This window comes from Coturnix japonica, chromosome 13 (assembly GCF_054131305.1).
Source record: "Coturnix japonica strain WE chromosome 13, WE-NBRP24, whole genome shotgun sequence".
NCBI lineage: Eukaryota > Metazoa > Chordata > Aves > Galliformes > Phasianidae > Coturnix > Coturnix japonica.
In genome coordinates, this window is record NC_140675.1 from 11895897 (window position 1) to 11911805 (window position 15909).

At 57.1% G+C, this 15909-nt stretch overlaps 1 protein-coding gene across 6 annotated transcripts in view; it reads right to left on the reverse strand.

The window, feature by feature from the left end:
- TNRC18 (trinucleotide repeat containing 18) overlaps nt 1–15909 on the reverse strand; it is a 46856-nt gene that overhangs the window by 27219 nt on the left and 3728 nt on the right. For all 6 annotated transcript variants that reach the window (XR_014933800.1, XM_085513875.1, XM_015876742.3 and 3 more), the window contains exons 3-10: nt 8872–8997; nt 6724–8529; nt 4474–4576; nt 4176–4381; nt 3851–3997; nt 3229–3413; nt 2014–2437; nt 558–1505 (exon numbers count right to left, since the gene is read on the reverse strand). Coding sequence is in view for 5 of the 6 variants with exons in the window: in XM_085513875.1 (XP_085370001.1) it covers nt 558–1505; nt 2014–2437; nt 3229–3413; nt 3851–3997; nt 4176–4381; nt 4474–4576; nt 6724–8529; nt 8872–8997 (3945 nt within the window). In the remaining variant the exon portion in view is untranslated. The remainder of the gene's footprint in view (nt 1–557; nt 1506–2013; nt 2438–3228; nt 3414–3850; nt 3998–4175; nt 4382–4473; nt 4577–6723; nt 8530–8871; nt 8998–15909) is intronic.

Genomic DNA, 15909 nt, shown 5'->3' on the forward strand with positions numbered 1-15909 from the left:
AAGGAAAGGCTCATGTCCCTTCCCAATCCATGACAGCTCAAGCAGCCTGTGGGACATCCTGACCCCTACTTGAAATGTCCCGTTGTACCCCACCATGCTACAGCCTGCAGCTCCCACCACGTCTCATCTCAGGAAGTTCCTGAAGGTGAGATCCTTTCAGGACCTGCCAAGCTCTTGGAAAGCATCATCTGGAGCTCCCAGGGCCTCGTGTGCCAAACCCCGACAGACTGCAGGCTCAGCCCCTGCCAGAAGGGTGTTAACCTGGCAGCCCTCAGCAAGTGGGGCTCCATTTCCACTATGCATACCACGAACTGTCTAGACATGGAGAGGGCCATCGGAAGGGGGGGAGCAGTCCGGATGCCACGTGCAGCTCAGCCTGCTACAACAAAACCCCTTCCTCAAGCCCCTCCAAAGTGCCTGAAGTTTGGGACACAACTCCTTACTGCCTGGCTGAGCCTACAACAGATCTCAGCTGGGCCTCTGCTCCTCTGTCCGTGCAGAGCACAAGCAGACCTGACTCAGCCCAAAGCAGGCCAGACCTCGCTCCCACCACTTACTTTGCATTTCTTGCTTCCGTTTCTCCAGCTCCATCTCCGCAATCTCACTCAGCAAAGTGATCCCTTGCAGGAAGGAATGCTCCAAGGCCTGGTCAGGTAACACCTCCATCTGCATCTGTGATGGAGTGACGCTGGCAGTAGTCAACAAAGAACAAGCCTGAGGCATTTCTGTGGCAGCTACCAAAGCGTTCATCCCCGCCAGCGGGTCGCCTGGCTTGATGTCCAGAGTTGGGATTTGGCAAGAGATTGCCTCATCAGGGTAGGAGGGCATCTCTGGCCTCTGCTCGCTCTCTTCAGGGGGCAGGCTGGGAAAGTCCCTGCCCCGGGGCACGTCAGCACCCTGCAGATCTATGGCTACCGAGGCCTCCTCCTGCTGGGGCGTCAAGTCCATCTCAGGTGTCTCGTTCTCGGTGTGCACTAGTGAGCTGTCATAGTCCATGTGCACTGAGCAGGTTTCTGTTCCACCCTCGTTCTCTGCCTGAGCCTCATCTTCCACCTGGCAAGCAACAACCTGGTAAGGAGGTGGGCAGCTCTGGAGATCTTCCTGGTCCTGCTCCATAGCACCCAAGGTTTCTTCTTGATGCAACAGCAAATTGCAGCTGTCCACATTCTGCACTGGGACAGCCGCAGCGGTGCCGATGTTCAGAGCCCCCATGTCCTGCTCACAGATGCCCTCTTGGCTTTCCTCCATTTGCACTTCTGATTTCACCCTCTCTTCCAACGACTCCTCTTCTGCTGCAGTTGGGATGGGTTCTAGCATTTTGGACGGAGACAGGTGGATGGGTTTGACCTCAGGGGAAAGCTCCATGTGCTCAGAGCCTTCGGCAGGCAGCGGGACATCGGGAGCCAGGCCGTCTGCATCAGCTGCCGCAGTGGGCTGAAGGAGGTAGGGATAGTGTCTGCCGAAGGAGGGAGGCAAGGACTGGAACGGATATCCAGGGGGGATCTCTGCAAGACATTGGAAGGGACAAGTTGTGTAATGGCAAGCTCTCCAATGTGGCTTCCCTTATGGAGGCACAGGGATGGGTCCCCTTCACTTCCATCAACTCACAGCTCTTTCTAGTCTCAGACAGTGGCTACTTGGGCATCCCTCTTCCAGCCAAGCTGCCACCCTCTGTCTCAGGCCGCAGCACCAGAGACATCCCTCTTGCATATCTCCAGCAACTACAGCGGGATCTGCATCCTGCATTCCTCCTCCCATGGAGATTTCAGTTCAGGAGGAACCAAACCAGGCTCAACCCAAGGGAAGAAGAAAGCCCACAGCACCAGGTGCCCCTAGAACCCAGACAACGATCCCAGCCGACCACAGCACCCTGCTGCCTGCCTCTCCCCTGCCTTTTACAGAGGTGCAACACGGTTTTCTTTAGGGAAAGGGATGGAAGCAGGAAAGAGTTGAGGAGAAAAAGGGAGGCAAGCACAAACACAATGGGACTCTGTCAAAGCAGGGCTCTCTTACCTTGGAACAAGGCCTGAAACGGACCAGCAGCCTCTTTTTCCAACTCCAGATCTTTCTTCTCCACAGACTCAGGTGCCTCTTCCTTTGGAGGGATGGCAGGGGCAGGGGGTGGAGAGGCAGGGGGCGGGCTGGAGGGGTGGGAGCTGGGGGTGGCAGGGTAGGAGTAGGCTGGCTGCGAAGGTGGCTCCTCCATCTTTTGGATCACCTCAGCTTTGAGCACAGACACGGGTGAGGCCCTGGGAGAGAGGGGAGGTGGACTCACAGCCTTGCTGTAGGACGTGGAGGCGCTGGGCGACAGCACGGGTGGCTTTCGGTGTACCAGTCCCTGGGCAGAGGAGGACAGGCTCGATTTGGCACTGTCCAGGCTTCGTTTCGTCACCTTCTCTTCCATATCCGCACGCTGTTCGTTTGCCTTCAACCTCTCCTGTGATAAGAACAGAGCAGAACTCAGCACATCTCCACCTGCTCCTGGAAAGCAGCACAGACCTACCACCAAACGAAACCATATCTTTATCCAACACCAACTGGAATAAAACATGTGCTACCAACTGCAACACCACTTTAAGGCCAATGTGACAGAGGGAGACACTGAACCTAAACTAACATCTCCTAGGAGAGTGCTGGAATAGAGAAGGGTTAAAGTGCTCAGAGGTAGGAAAGGCCTCTTGGACCTGAACAAAGTTCTGATAGGAAGCACTGGCAGAAACAGATGTAGATTCCTTTGGGACTCATCATAAGGCTTTTAATAGCTTTTCTTACGAAGCCCCAGATCCAGGAGTCATGGGAAGGGTGTCTCAGCTTTCAAATGCAACCTCCCCCCAAAAAAAGGTTTCTATTTCTAAGCCTCCAGTTTGGCAAGCACAAATGTAAAGCTAAGGCCTAAAAACAGATGACCACTACAAAAATTAACTGGGTGCAAAACACACTCAAATGAAACCTAAAGGTTGCCAAAACCTTCTGGTGAATGGGAGCTGGCTCCAGGACCCAGAGCAGTCACTGCCAGCACTGCAGCTGCTCCTCTGAGCCACTGCAGGAGGTCTGCCTGGAGGTGAGCACGAATGAAAGCACTCAATAAGCAGAGCTATCCCCAGGGAAGGAATCACAGCCGTGCCAAGGAGCAGCTCTCCTGACACCACTCAGGGTTTCTACAACAAACCCCCTAGACAGCCCAACCTTGGGCTTTCACCTCTAAGCTAGATGCTCTCCAGGACGTACCACAAGCTGAGCACTCCGCTGTAGCTCCATGGCGTGTGCTGCTTGCTGCTGCAGGATGTACAGCTCATGCTGCCGCAGCAGCTGCTGATGGGAAAGGAGCTGGAGCTGATGTGCGTGCTGCAGGGAACTCCTGGTCGGGGGGTACATGGCAGGCCACAGCGGGGGAGCCCGGTCCATCAACTCTGCTGCAAAACAAGCAAGGTTATAGGATTAAAGGTTGCTCAGGGCAAGAGTCTCTAACCCAATTCAATGGTGAGGGGATGACAAACATCAGGCTATGCAAAAACGCTACCAGAAATGCAAAGGGGAAAGCATGTCATCTTTCTCCCCAACTTCTGGAGCCATCCGACTAGCCGTGCTCTCTCTCAGCCTTGGCTTGCCCATCCTTGGTTGATCCCAAGAGCAAATTCTCCTAACTGGGGAGCCAAACTCTATGTGCTTTTCTACAGGGTGAGAAACTGGTCCTGCAGATAACACATCTTCATTCCCAAAGCGCAGTGTAACAAGAAGCAAGCCCACGGCCACCTAGAGCTGGGGTTTCTGCTCCCCCTGGATATGCACATCCCCATTGAGCCAACTCCAAAGCCACTTCCCCCCCTCAGGGACACGCTCACGTCCTTACCAAAGTGCGGCAAGTGCTCACTGGGGATAACGACAAGCTGCCCTGACTGCGGGTCTCTGGCAAACTGGTAGGCAGAAGGGAGGGCCCCTCCCATGGCAGGGGGGAAGCCTGGAGTCATGCCCTGGTGCAGGGACGGATGGCCAAGTCCTGGAAGAAGAAACACCATGATCACGACTGAGGGGATGCACACAAGAAGTCATCTGCTGTTTGATAGCTTCATAAACACCGCGTTCCCGTTCCCCTGTGGTCAGAGAGCAGCCTCCCTGGGCACTCAGCAGTGGGTTACATTGCTGTGGGCACCCTGGGGTGCCTCTAGGGCACTCACCGTAGGGGTGGCCGGCCAGCCACATGGAGGGGCTGCCAGTTCGGGGGAGCCAGGGGTGCGCTGCCAAGTGCGAAGCCGGGTCTGTGGACCAGCGCCCGGAGCCCGCCAAGGCCGGACCTCCCGTCACCATCAGGTTGGAGTTCAAACCGTTCGTGGCACAGCCGGAGGGGTGGATCCGAGCGAAATCCACCAGCTCTTTGCTTTCTCTGGTCATGGGGGAGGCAAGGGAGAGAATGAGAGGGTCTGAGTGCTGCAGGAGGACGGGAACACAAGTGCGTGGGGCAGGAACAACCCTCACCTGAGCAGCTTCTCCTGGTCCCTCTCCAGCCGCCCTGCCAGGAGGTGGCCATCCCGGTGACGACTCCTCTCGTCCCCGCAGTCATCTTCAGAGCGGCTGTGCCCTAAGAGACAAACCAGCACCATCAGGGATGAGAAGCCTGGAAAAGCTGTCTGCCCAAAGTACCGAGTTCAAGGCCCGGAGGACAGAGTATGGCTGTCTGCATGGCCCCATTCTTGCTAAGAGGGGCTCCTGGAAGCACCACCCGCTTGGAAGGCAACAAGATCCAGCTAAACCCTTGCACCAAACCACACTGCCGTGCTCAGCGCATCTCATGCTCACACAAACTGGGAGCACTGGGTGCGCTCCAAAGCCCTGCCTTCCTGCAGATGCTCATAAAAACATCAGGCTCCATTCTGCAACCCAGTCCCTTAGAGGGAACCTGCACTCTCTTGCCAAGCCATGCAACAGGAAAGGGTCTGGTGAGGCGAGGGTACATATGGCAGATGAGGGCAGGAATCCAAAACAAGGGCTGGTTGTTGGGCTGAGAGAGAGCTCCTCAAGATCACAACAGCTCCCACAAGCACAGCCTGGCAGGGAAGGCAGCAACCTGCACAGCAGCAAACACTGCAACACTCAGCCCCGCCACTCTTATTCAACTAAAGGCTTCAGCTACCTGACTTTGGATATGGTTTTCTGCTGCTTTATCCCTAACTACATTTTTACACATGCATTATTTCCCACGTTTCCCTGCTGCCCCCATCCATGTTATAGCTGGGTGACCCCTAAATCCCAGCCTTGCTGTCTAGGTAAGGTTTGGGCACAAGGACACCCCCTAACAGCCAGTCCACCCAGCTGACAAGCAGCTTTTTGAAGGAGGACCCCGCTGTGTATTTCCTCAAACCCAGACAGCCCGTGTTTTTTTATGCTGTCAGGTCTCCAATTCCCTCAGCTTTTACTGTCAGATGGAATGCAGCAACAAGACAACATCTCTCCCAGCTCCTCTCCCTGGGCTCCTTCCAAGGGCTGCAGGCAAAGATGCTCTCAACGCTGGCGCACACCTCTCCCTCCCAGAGGGCCTTCCAAGGTCAGCAGCTGCCCCTCATCTCCCCCCCCCATCCCCACTACCTGTGAGCTGCTATTCCCAGCCAGCTCCACCACCCTCTTCTCATCCCCCACACGCACACACACGCAGACTTTCTAATTTGTGCCATTCCTCCCCAGCCTCTCTAATGGGACGCTCCTTTAGCCGTACAGACCGACGATTGTTCGGATGCTGAATGATCATTTTGTCCATATATACGAACATGACGCACAGAGCGCATAGAAAAATTCAATCAGTTATGCAGAGAGGAAAGGCTCAGGTCCGTTCCCCTGACAACCAATGCCCAGCACTAAATACTTGCATTTTACTTGCCAAATACTACAGATTAGCCCACTAAAGCCTGCTTTCTCCTTCTTAAAAGGTCTAAACATTCAAGCACCGTCCACTCAGCGCAAGCGAGCTAATGTTATTAGACGAATATCTCCTGGCACACAAAGGGGGGGTGCAGCATTTGGGGGACGAGAGGAGGAGAAAAGCAGTCTTGTTTTCTGTCTGAAAGCCAACTGCATCGCTTAGCAACGGGCCCACAGGCCGGCCAGAATTCAACCCTTGTTTGCAGCCTTTTAGCTGGGCTCAGTAAATTACATTTAACGTTGAGTTGGGAGGGTCCGGGCGATGGAAAGGCAGAACAAGCAGAGCCCTGTGCTGTCCACCACATCCCCAAGCGGCTCCCAATGGCGAAGGGAGGTGACAGGAACGGGGAGATGTGGGGTTTCTGTTGCTCCCTGCATCCATGGGGGTCAAAGCAATGGAAAGGAGCTGTGCCAGGAGGTAAACAGAGAAAGGAAATGGGGTGCTGGCAATGGGTTCTCTTCCTCCTCACTGCTCGCATGGTGGCTGATCTCCCAGGCTCAGCCAGCAGCCCCCAAACAAGGCTCTGGTGGGCTCTGGGCTTCGGCTCAGCGTGGCTGCAGGTGATGGCCCACAGTGGAGCAAAACCACACAGAGCACCGTCCCACCATTCCCACTAGAGTGGGAACAGTGCAGCTGCAACCACACCCCCATGGTGAGCACAGCACTGGGAGGAAGAGTCCTCACTTTGCCAACGTTTACAACAAAAACTTGGCTGGGAACATGAGGCAAAGGGAGCTGAAAACACCCAATGCAGCCCATCTACCTGCTGCAGATCCACACAGAAGGCCCTAGGGACAGGCGTGGAAACCCACCTTTGATGCTGCTGAGAGACAGCGAGCGATCCCGGTCCGCCAGGCTGGGTGCCAGCTTGCTGCCACTGCTGCTGCTGCTGTTGTCCTTCTGCCGGGCCACAGCCACAGCGATGCCGACGGGCAGGTGCCTCACCTCCACCTCACCCTGCGAGCCGATGCTCTCACGGCCGAAGGATTTGGCACTCTCAGGTCTTTCGGGGTCCCTCTTCAGCTGCTTGGCCGGCTGCTGCGTCAGCAGCTGCTGCACTTTGGAGGTGCCCAGCTGCGATGAGTCCAACTTCATGTTGCCCAAGCCACCGAAGGGGCTTTTCTTGCCACAGCTCTGCCGGGATGCAGTCTCCTTGGCAAAGCTGCCGCTGTACTTGATGAGGCTCTGCATGGCCGAGCCTTCGCTGTGGGAGGTGGGGTGCAGGACATCGGCAGCGCCCCGTGAGCCCACCACCGAAGAACGCGGCAGGCCGCTGGGGTCCAGGTAGACCTTCTTGGCCTCCTCCTCTGCCCGTGTGACGTGGTTGTGCTGCGCTGCCAGCACCGCCATCTGCGTGGTGGCAAAGTTGCCCATCTCAAAGGGTTTCCACTTCTGCTCGGGCGGCTTCAGCTGGCTGTGCTCCAGGTGCTGCCGAGAGGAGTCCAAAGTGCCGTAAACCTTTGTCGCTTCTTTGGAGCTGGATCGCTGGAAGCGCTCTCGCTCGCAGGGACGGTGTTCCGCCTCCGGACTCGACTTCAGCAAGTCCTTGGAGGCCAGGAACTCCCTGCTCTCCGGAGAGCCCAGCCCCGGCCGGTTGAGGAAGGGCTCCGACGCGACCTGTCTCTTTAGAGCCATGGAGTTGGCCCTGATCACCGACCCCTTTTCCCTCAGGGCCTCCATCCTTTTGGCATCGCTGTGGCAAGAGAAGTCCTGGGAGAGGAGCACGCGGGAGGCGTCAGCGAGGCAGCGCTCCGGGGGCGACTGCAGCACGCCAGCCTTGCCCAGCTCCTTCTCCTTGGCCTTGTTGTCGCGGGCCTGCGAGGCGATCTGGATGGGCCCACTCCTCTCATCGTAGGCCTCGACCGAAGGCACAAAGGTGGGGGCAATGACTTTGTGCTCCCTTCCCAGCTCCTTGGCCGGCGGGAAGATGGTGTACACGCTGGAATGGACGGGCTGAGGGGGGAAGGTGGCAGCGGGCACCATTTTGCTCGGCTGCGAGGGATGCGGGGAGGGACAGCTGCAGGAGACGTGCAGGGCACCCACGGAGGGCAGCAGGGTCTCGCCCCGCTTCAGCCGCTCGGCGTGGGCGTGCGCGGAAGGCCTCACGTTCTCATCGTGCCGCGCGGGGTCCTTGTTGCAGCGGTCCTGCTCGGCGCCCAGCACCTTCAGCACGGGATCCCCGCCGCCATTGCAGTTGCTGAGGGATGAGCTCTGCAGTGGGTTCTTGGATTTCGCCTCCCCGCCGCCCCCTCCCCGACATGGCACGTGCTCAGCCAGAAAGGGCGACAGGCGCTCGCCCGCCTTCGCCGCCTTCTCCACCACACTGACTTTCCGCTCGCTGTCAGGCTTGGTGTCCTGCGTCAGGTCTACCACGCTGCGGGGCCGCGGCTCCTCCTTTGGCCTGCCCTCCTTCTTGGCGAAGGGCAGGGAGAGCTCAGTCCGGCAGCCCCGCTCCTTCACACCGGGGTCTTTCAGGCTCTCCTTCGAGCTCTTGTGCAGCTGCCCCAGCTCCTTCTCCCGCAGCAGAGCGCCCGCTGTGTGGCCGCCTGTGCTCCTCGCGAGGGGCGGCTGTGGGTGTAAGGCCGACTGAGCTGCGTGGCTGGATAGGTAGAACCCATCTGTAAAGCAAAAGCAAACAGGATGGATGACAGCAGCCTCCCACCCCTTCAGCCCGACACAGGCTCAGTCGCAGAATCATTACGGTTACCTCTCAGATCACAAAGTCCAACCCCAACCCATCCCACCACAACATCAAACCACGTTCCCCAGTGCCACATCCACATGGTTCTTCAGCACGTCCAGAGACGGTGACCCCCACACCCCCTGGCAGCACTGTCATTCAAGACTTTGGTATTGCTAAAACTGAGGCATGTTATCAGCCCGGGATGTCACAACACCCATCAGCTCCAGCTGCTGAGCCATCCCCAAAGGAAGGGCCGGACATGCAGGAATGTTCTCACCTTTCTGCGACTCGAAGAGGCTGTGCTGACCCAGCTGGGCCAGCAGCGGGCTGCCAGCACTGGGGGGCTCGAGGTGGCTCAGGGGAATGTAGGACGGGTAGAGCCCATTAGGCAGATGGGAAAAGCCTGCAGGAAGATGGAAACAGAAGAGGGAAAGGTTTCAGCCCAAGTGGAGCACTGTCTGTTGCAGCTGTTGGTCCCCTGCAGGCCAGCTCTGGGGACACACAGCAGCGCAGGGAGCACTGCTCAGGTCCCCCATGCACAACAGCACCCCACAGAGCACCCACTGATGGGCTGCAAACCCACACTTTGCCCACACAGCCCATCCCAACACTGGGTACCAGCTTTTGAGAGAAGCACAAGCGCACCATCCCCATCAGCTGGCACAAAACAGCACCACACCTATCCAAAACAGCACCTTATCCAAGGGGATGGCAACACTGAGCTGAAAGCTGTCAGACCAGCCATCAGCCAGCAAGAGAACAGCATGTTCCCAGGTCTGGCTTTTGTCCTGGACACCGAGTGAGCCCCCAGCATCCTCATGGAAATCAGCAGCATTTCGTAAATGAATAGTCATAATAAAATCGGGAATCAAACAAGCACTTGGCTGCAGGAGGTAATTCTTCTGCAACACTGCCACCAAATGGCACCCGGCAACACTGCAAACCCAGCACTGCGCTGCAACAGGAATGGGCAGAAGGGGAAGCAGCTCTCCAGTCGGTGTCAACATTTAGGAACTGCACAAAAGCCACCAGGAGTCTGAAGGAGCCACTGGAGCCCTCTGCAAGCTTTTCTGCAGACCCCAGCAGCAACAAACCACCCCGAAATCCTACAGTCTCACTGACAGCAAACAGGCAATAATGACGTGTTTCAAACTTCAGGCATTCAGCCGGATCCAAACAAAACCACACCAAAACCAAGAGAGAGAAGTTCAGCCCCTGAAGCTGCACGTGGGGCACCATCTGTGAGAGCCAGTCAATACCGCACGTTATTTAGACAGCCTCATCTGCACCACTTGCCCTTGCTAAGTGCAAGGGGAGAAGCTGCCGGGCTGCATTCACCCATCCATCCCCTGCCAAAGCCTTCCCAATGCAAACACAACCCCCAACAAGCAGCAGAGTATCCCTACCTCCGCACAGCCCTCTGGCTGCCCTAAGCTTCACACACACCCAAATCCTGCTGCCTGGCAGCCCCGGGCACGTCCTGCAGCACCGGGCACGCAGCAGTGGCCGCAGGCAAACCGCTTCCTCCTTGCATCTCTGTGCCAGAAAGTGATGCCAAGGGGAGAAACTCAACCGCAGTGAGCAACGCACCACTCACCCCAACCATGGGCTCCTGCCAAGGGGAAGGGAGGGGAGAAGGAGTAACCACAGCCATGTGCCCGGGGATGGGGCAGTCGCTGAACCGGCACAAGATGCTTATTGCCCAGGGATGCGCCCAGGGGCTCGGCAGGCTGAGCCACGCTCCTGCAGACTGATGATGGAATGAGAGGCAGGCGTGGAGTGAGGAAGCCAAAGGGAGGTGGGAATAACATCCTTGGGGTATCCAATGCCCCAGCTCCCCAGTGGTAAAACGTACCCAGGAGCCGTCAATGAAGCCATCCATCACTATCACTGAGGGCTGCTGTTAGAGGAACCTGGTGGGCACAGATGTGTCAACCCCAATGAAAACGTCTTTGGTTCTCCAAAGCGGCAGAGGGGAACAGGCAGGGCCCTGTGACTCACCGCCGAGCGGGGCATGGGATGATGGGGAGCTGAGATAGCAGCGACCGCAGCAACCACACACCAGAGCCTCACTTGGGGGAGTGCTGCTGGGGTGCAGCTCTGTGGGGAGCTCAGCCCCACACTGCCCAGCTTCCAACCACCCGGCAGCACCACCAAGAAGCTGCATCCCCAAAGCACCCATCGTGTTCAGCTCTCTGGTCCCTGCTGTTGGCCAGGAGGGAAGCACACAGCCCTGACCAGGGGTGATCACAAGGGAAAGCCCTGCTCACTGGAGAAGCCGCAGCCCCATCAGAAGGCCCTGGAAGAGGTGAAGTAATTCTCCCCCGTGGGCCCATCTGTCCGTTATGGGTTTCTGCCAGTGATGAAATATTGCTAACCACCTCGCCCCCTCCCCCAGCACTGTGCTGTGATGCAAGGGGCTGTGGGTCAGAAGGTTTCTGAGCCCAACACAGTCCCCAAGACTCCTCAATCTGAGCCTACAATCACTGCACATCCCCAATCCCAGCGCCAGCAGCAGCATCCTGCTGGAATGAACCCTTTTGGGGACCCCCCACCCCCCACCCCACAGCAGCACGGCGGGGGCTGCTTCTCACACACACATTTGCAGCTCACCAACAGCTGAGAGCCGGCAGCGCTGACAGCATCAATCTCTGCCACCTCCTCCCTGCAGTGACACCCCAGGCACCAGAGCCAGTCTGACTCCATGCCATGCAAGAGATAGCAGCAATGTGAGCCCCCAGGCGCTGACACCAAAGCCCTGCATCACATGCACCCAGACTGCTGCACTGTGCCACCACATCCATCCCCCCTGCCCCAAAGCCCAGCCCCACCGTGCCAGCTGCTCCTAAGGCACATTTGCAGCCTCCATTCTGCCCATCCCCTGAAGGACTTGGGAGCTCAACCCCTTAAGTCTGACTCCCACATCTCTCCCACCACCACGCTGCTTCCCTTCAGCTGCAAAATCACCTCTTTAAATCAAATCCAGCTTGGCACCCACACCTATTATTTCTTTATACTTCGCTTTACTCCATGTAGGAACCTCGCTGTCCAGGCTGTTTTATTTTAAAGCAGCTCTTGCTCAATATTTACTACTGCTGGCGGCTGCGTCAGCACCGCAGCACCAGGCGGACCCCCCCACCCCAGCAGCACCTACTGCTCCCAGCACACGTCCCACCCAGCCCGGAGGATGCAGAGGGCAGGAGCTGTGAGCCAGGCTGCTGGCTCTGTTCTTTCTGGCCGTATTATGAGCACAGCTCCATGGGGAAGCAGCAGTCAGCTCAACGTGCCGCCGCAGCTCTGTGCCTGCCGGGGCTGGCAGCCCTGGTGTGCTCGGGTGCATGCAGGCATCACCATGGATCGGACAGGCACAGCCAGCCCGATCCCATGCACCCCATGTTAATCCCAAAGCATGAAAACAGCCCAAGAGGTGTCAATACTGCATCACCGCCGCTGGTGACAGCAGTCCCCTGCCCGAATCCCCAGCTGCACCACACGCCTCCTGTTTTCTGCTGAATTAAACCCAACACCCCCATGGGCACCACATCAAACCTCTCCCTGCACAACGTCTCCCTCCAACCGCACCCTCCAGCTCCACGTTCTGCACCCAAACTCTCAGATTCCTCCTCGAAATCCCCAGCAATGAATCACTGGCTGCTAACAAGCTGCCCTGCCCAGGACAGCTCCGACCACCCGGGTGCCACCACTGCCCCACGAGCCCTGGGGATGGAGCTGTCCTATATGGAGACCCTAAGGCCAGCACTGGTCCCACCAACCATGTGCACGCACAGTTTGCATCTGTGCTAAGCAAAGAAACTTCACCCAATTCCTTCCTGTTATTCTCATTTTGCTTTAATTACTCAAAACCAGTGTAGAAGCGGCAAACCATCAAGCTCGGGCTCCTGCACAATTAACCCAGCAACACCCGCATGATGGTTATAGCAGAGCTCATTAGGCAGCACCAGGAGATCCACGGGCACCCAGTGGGGGCCATTACTGCAGCATGGCACAGCACCGGCCCCACATCACCTGCCAGCAGCAATTCCAGCAGCTTCACAGAGCTCCCAGAGCCACGAGCCATGCCCTGCAGGCAGCACAGCCTATTTTCAGCCACAATGACTTCAGACCAGGTCACCAGCAGGTTAAATGGGACCGTGCCACGTTATCCGCCCCTCCTTCCCACTGAGAAACCCAACACCGCTGTGAGCTGGGCAGCAGGCAGCCCTGGGCTGGGTGAGTGCCACCTGTAACTGCTGCTGGCTCTGGACAACGCGGAGCTGGGAACGCAGTGCTGCACCAGCGCTGCTGTTCCTGCAGACACACTGCATTCCCATAAGCTGCTTTTCCTTATGAACCCAGGCTCCAACGTGCTGTCTGTGCCCAGGCTCCCCCCTTCTCCCTTGTTCAGCCCCTTTTCCATTCCCACATTCTCCTGAGCATCACCCACACCTCTTTCCTGGTCCCCATCCCAACACCAGGAGATAAGTACAGGGGCAAACACCACGGCACTGTGCTTTAATTCCAACACCACAAATCCATACTCAGATTTAAGCCTTTGGACTCTTAACAGATTTCCAACCTGCTCCCGATGCCGCTGGAGCACTATGTGGGTTTCCATCTATGTGTATATCCATCTATGTGTGCATCCATCTATGTGTGCATACAACCAAACAAGAAACAGTCTCCCAGCCCACAAGCACCGTTTTCTCCCTTCTCCCAACACCGGGCAGCCTGGGCAGGACACACAGCACCCAGCCCTTAAGCCCTGCACACATCGGACCCCAGGCAGCACAATACAGGCACCACTCCATCCACACACAGCTGATGCCATTGCACTGCAGGCAGCCAGAGCCGAATCCCTCCGAAACCCTTCGTCCCTCCCTCCCAAGCGCACCAGCCGCTTCATTTTATTGCATTTCTTTTTTTTTTTTTTTTTTAATTAAAAGCAATTAAACCAAATGTATTAAAAGCATATTCCAAACCACAGGGGGTGGTGCTGAAAGGAACGGCGCGGGGGCAGCGATGGATGGAGCGAAGCAGGGGAAGATGGATGGAGGCAGGAGCAAGGAATGCAGATCTGCTGCTCTCCACGGCTGCAGCAAGATTAATTCCCGGCCATTCCCATCCCACCAGTGCAGGGAGCAGCACCGGGACCTTCCCACACCTCATCCTGGGGCAGGGCTTCCCCAGCACCGGGTCACTGGGGCTGTGCCAAGAGCTCGGGGCTGAGGGCACGGCTATGCAGCAGAGAATGGCTTAAAGGAGCAGGGTAATGAAGCTGTGTTAATGAAGCACATCTCGGCCAACGCAGTGGGTCAGAAGCAGAGCAGTGCACAGCTCGAGGAATAAAAACCCCAAAATACAGCGGGATGCTACGGGACATGGCTCTGAGAGAGCCCTTGTGCCCTGTGCAGCCCTACAGCCCAGTCACACCAAGCACTCGGGATGGGGCTGAGGGTGGCACACAGCTCCTGCGGGACAGAAATGCCACCCTACAGCCCAGCCCACCTTGGCAGGCAGGCTCCCATCACCAACACACAGCATGAAATTGCAGGAAGACCCCCTCCAAAAACAACAACAAAATTCCTATCCCCATCATTTCAATCCCAGTGCAAACCCAGAGATCATCCCTGCTTCACTCCAAACCACAGAGACCCACAGCAGCATCACTAAGCACTTCCCACACCCCCAGGGTGAGCACCCCATTCAGGGCCATAAACCACAGCACAACTCCCCAGAAGCACCGCGTGGACCCACACCCCCAGCAGGGCTCTACTCCCATTCCCAGGATGGCTCCAGCAGGGCTTTGCTGGCATAGCAATGCTCCCCTGCAGGATGAGGGAGGGTCTCCTATATGCTCCAGGTTAGGCTGGGAAACCCATAGCAGAGCTGGACCAGAAGGCAGGAGTGCCCTGATCAATCTCCATGTTTCACTGTACAGACCCCAATATATCTCCGTGCTTCACCGCCAGCGCAGGCAGGGAAGCACACAAACAGCCCAGCCACCCACCCGAGAAGAGCACCCCAAATCCACAGGGAAAGCAGATTTTTATTGTTATTACTACGCTCTGCTCCTGACTGCAGCCAACCCTCCACAACCCCCCCCAGACACAACGGCTGCCAAGAACAGCACGGAGATGGGGCGGGGAAGGGACAGAGCCGGACACCACCCCCTATGGTGACCTGGGACAGACCCCCTCCCCCAGCTCCATAGGCTGCACCCTCCTCCATCCACAGCCCAAATCCCACTGCCGCCATCGCCCTGCCCTCAGCCCATCCCTGGGAAAATACCCCCAGCAATGGCCCTCCCCCCCCCAAGCCCCAGGCTGGGGGTTGCCTACACGAAGCCTTTCTGTGGGTATTTATCTTAGGAGGGAGCTGGGATGGCTCCAACACAGCGGCGGATGGAGGGGGGTCACAGCTGGGGCTGGAGCTGCTCTATTTAAAGGCGCTGGCTGCCGCCTGCCGCCCTTCGCCCCTTGCGCAAGGCTCCCTTCCAAAAAAACAACCCAAATGGAACAACAGCAGCAGCAAAGAATAAGGAGGAACACACACAGAGCAACGCCAAAGCGATGGGTTCGGGATGCTGCAATGATACACAGATCAATCCCTGCAGCTCAATGGGAGCGGGATGGGGGCTCAGCGCTTCCCTTGGGGGACAAAGCTGCAGCTGTGCAGGTGGAGGCAGGGAAAAGGGGCAGAAATGGTGATTTGGGGGGAAACAGCAACAAAAAAACCCCATCACGAAGCGACCCAACGCACACAGCGTCCATCTGGAACACTGCAGATTGAGTCCTGCTGTATGCGAGGCTGGGGGGGTAGGAAAACACGGCGTAAGGGAGCTAAAATATTGATAAAAATGGATTAAAAAGAGGTTAAAATAAAGGGTAATAGGGAGGAAGCAGGCAGGGCTGCTGCTGGGCTGTGCAGCACTCGGTTTGGGTGTTCTCCCTGCAGGTCTGGGCACTGTGCTCACGGATACGGAGCTGATCGGTCCGAGAGAAAAGCAGAGGGTTGTGGTTGGGAAATGTGCTGCTCTCATCAGCAGCACACAGCAACCACCCTTATGGTCAGAATAGGGGGGAGAAAGGGGTGAAAATGGGAGGAGAATGGGGAAAAAAAGGGGGAGGGAGAGGAAAAAAATGGGGGGAGAAAGGAAAGGGAGAGTGGGGAGGAAAAAGAGGGAGAAAAAGGGGGGGAAAATGGGAACGAAAGAAAAGAAGGCGGTAAAGCAAATCCGAAGGGCAAAGTCCCACCGCGCCAAGGGGGAAAGAGGGAGATGGAGCCTGACGGCCCATGGGGCAAACAGAGCTGGGGA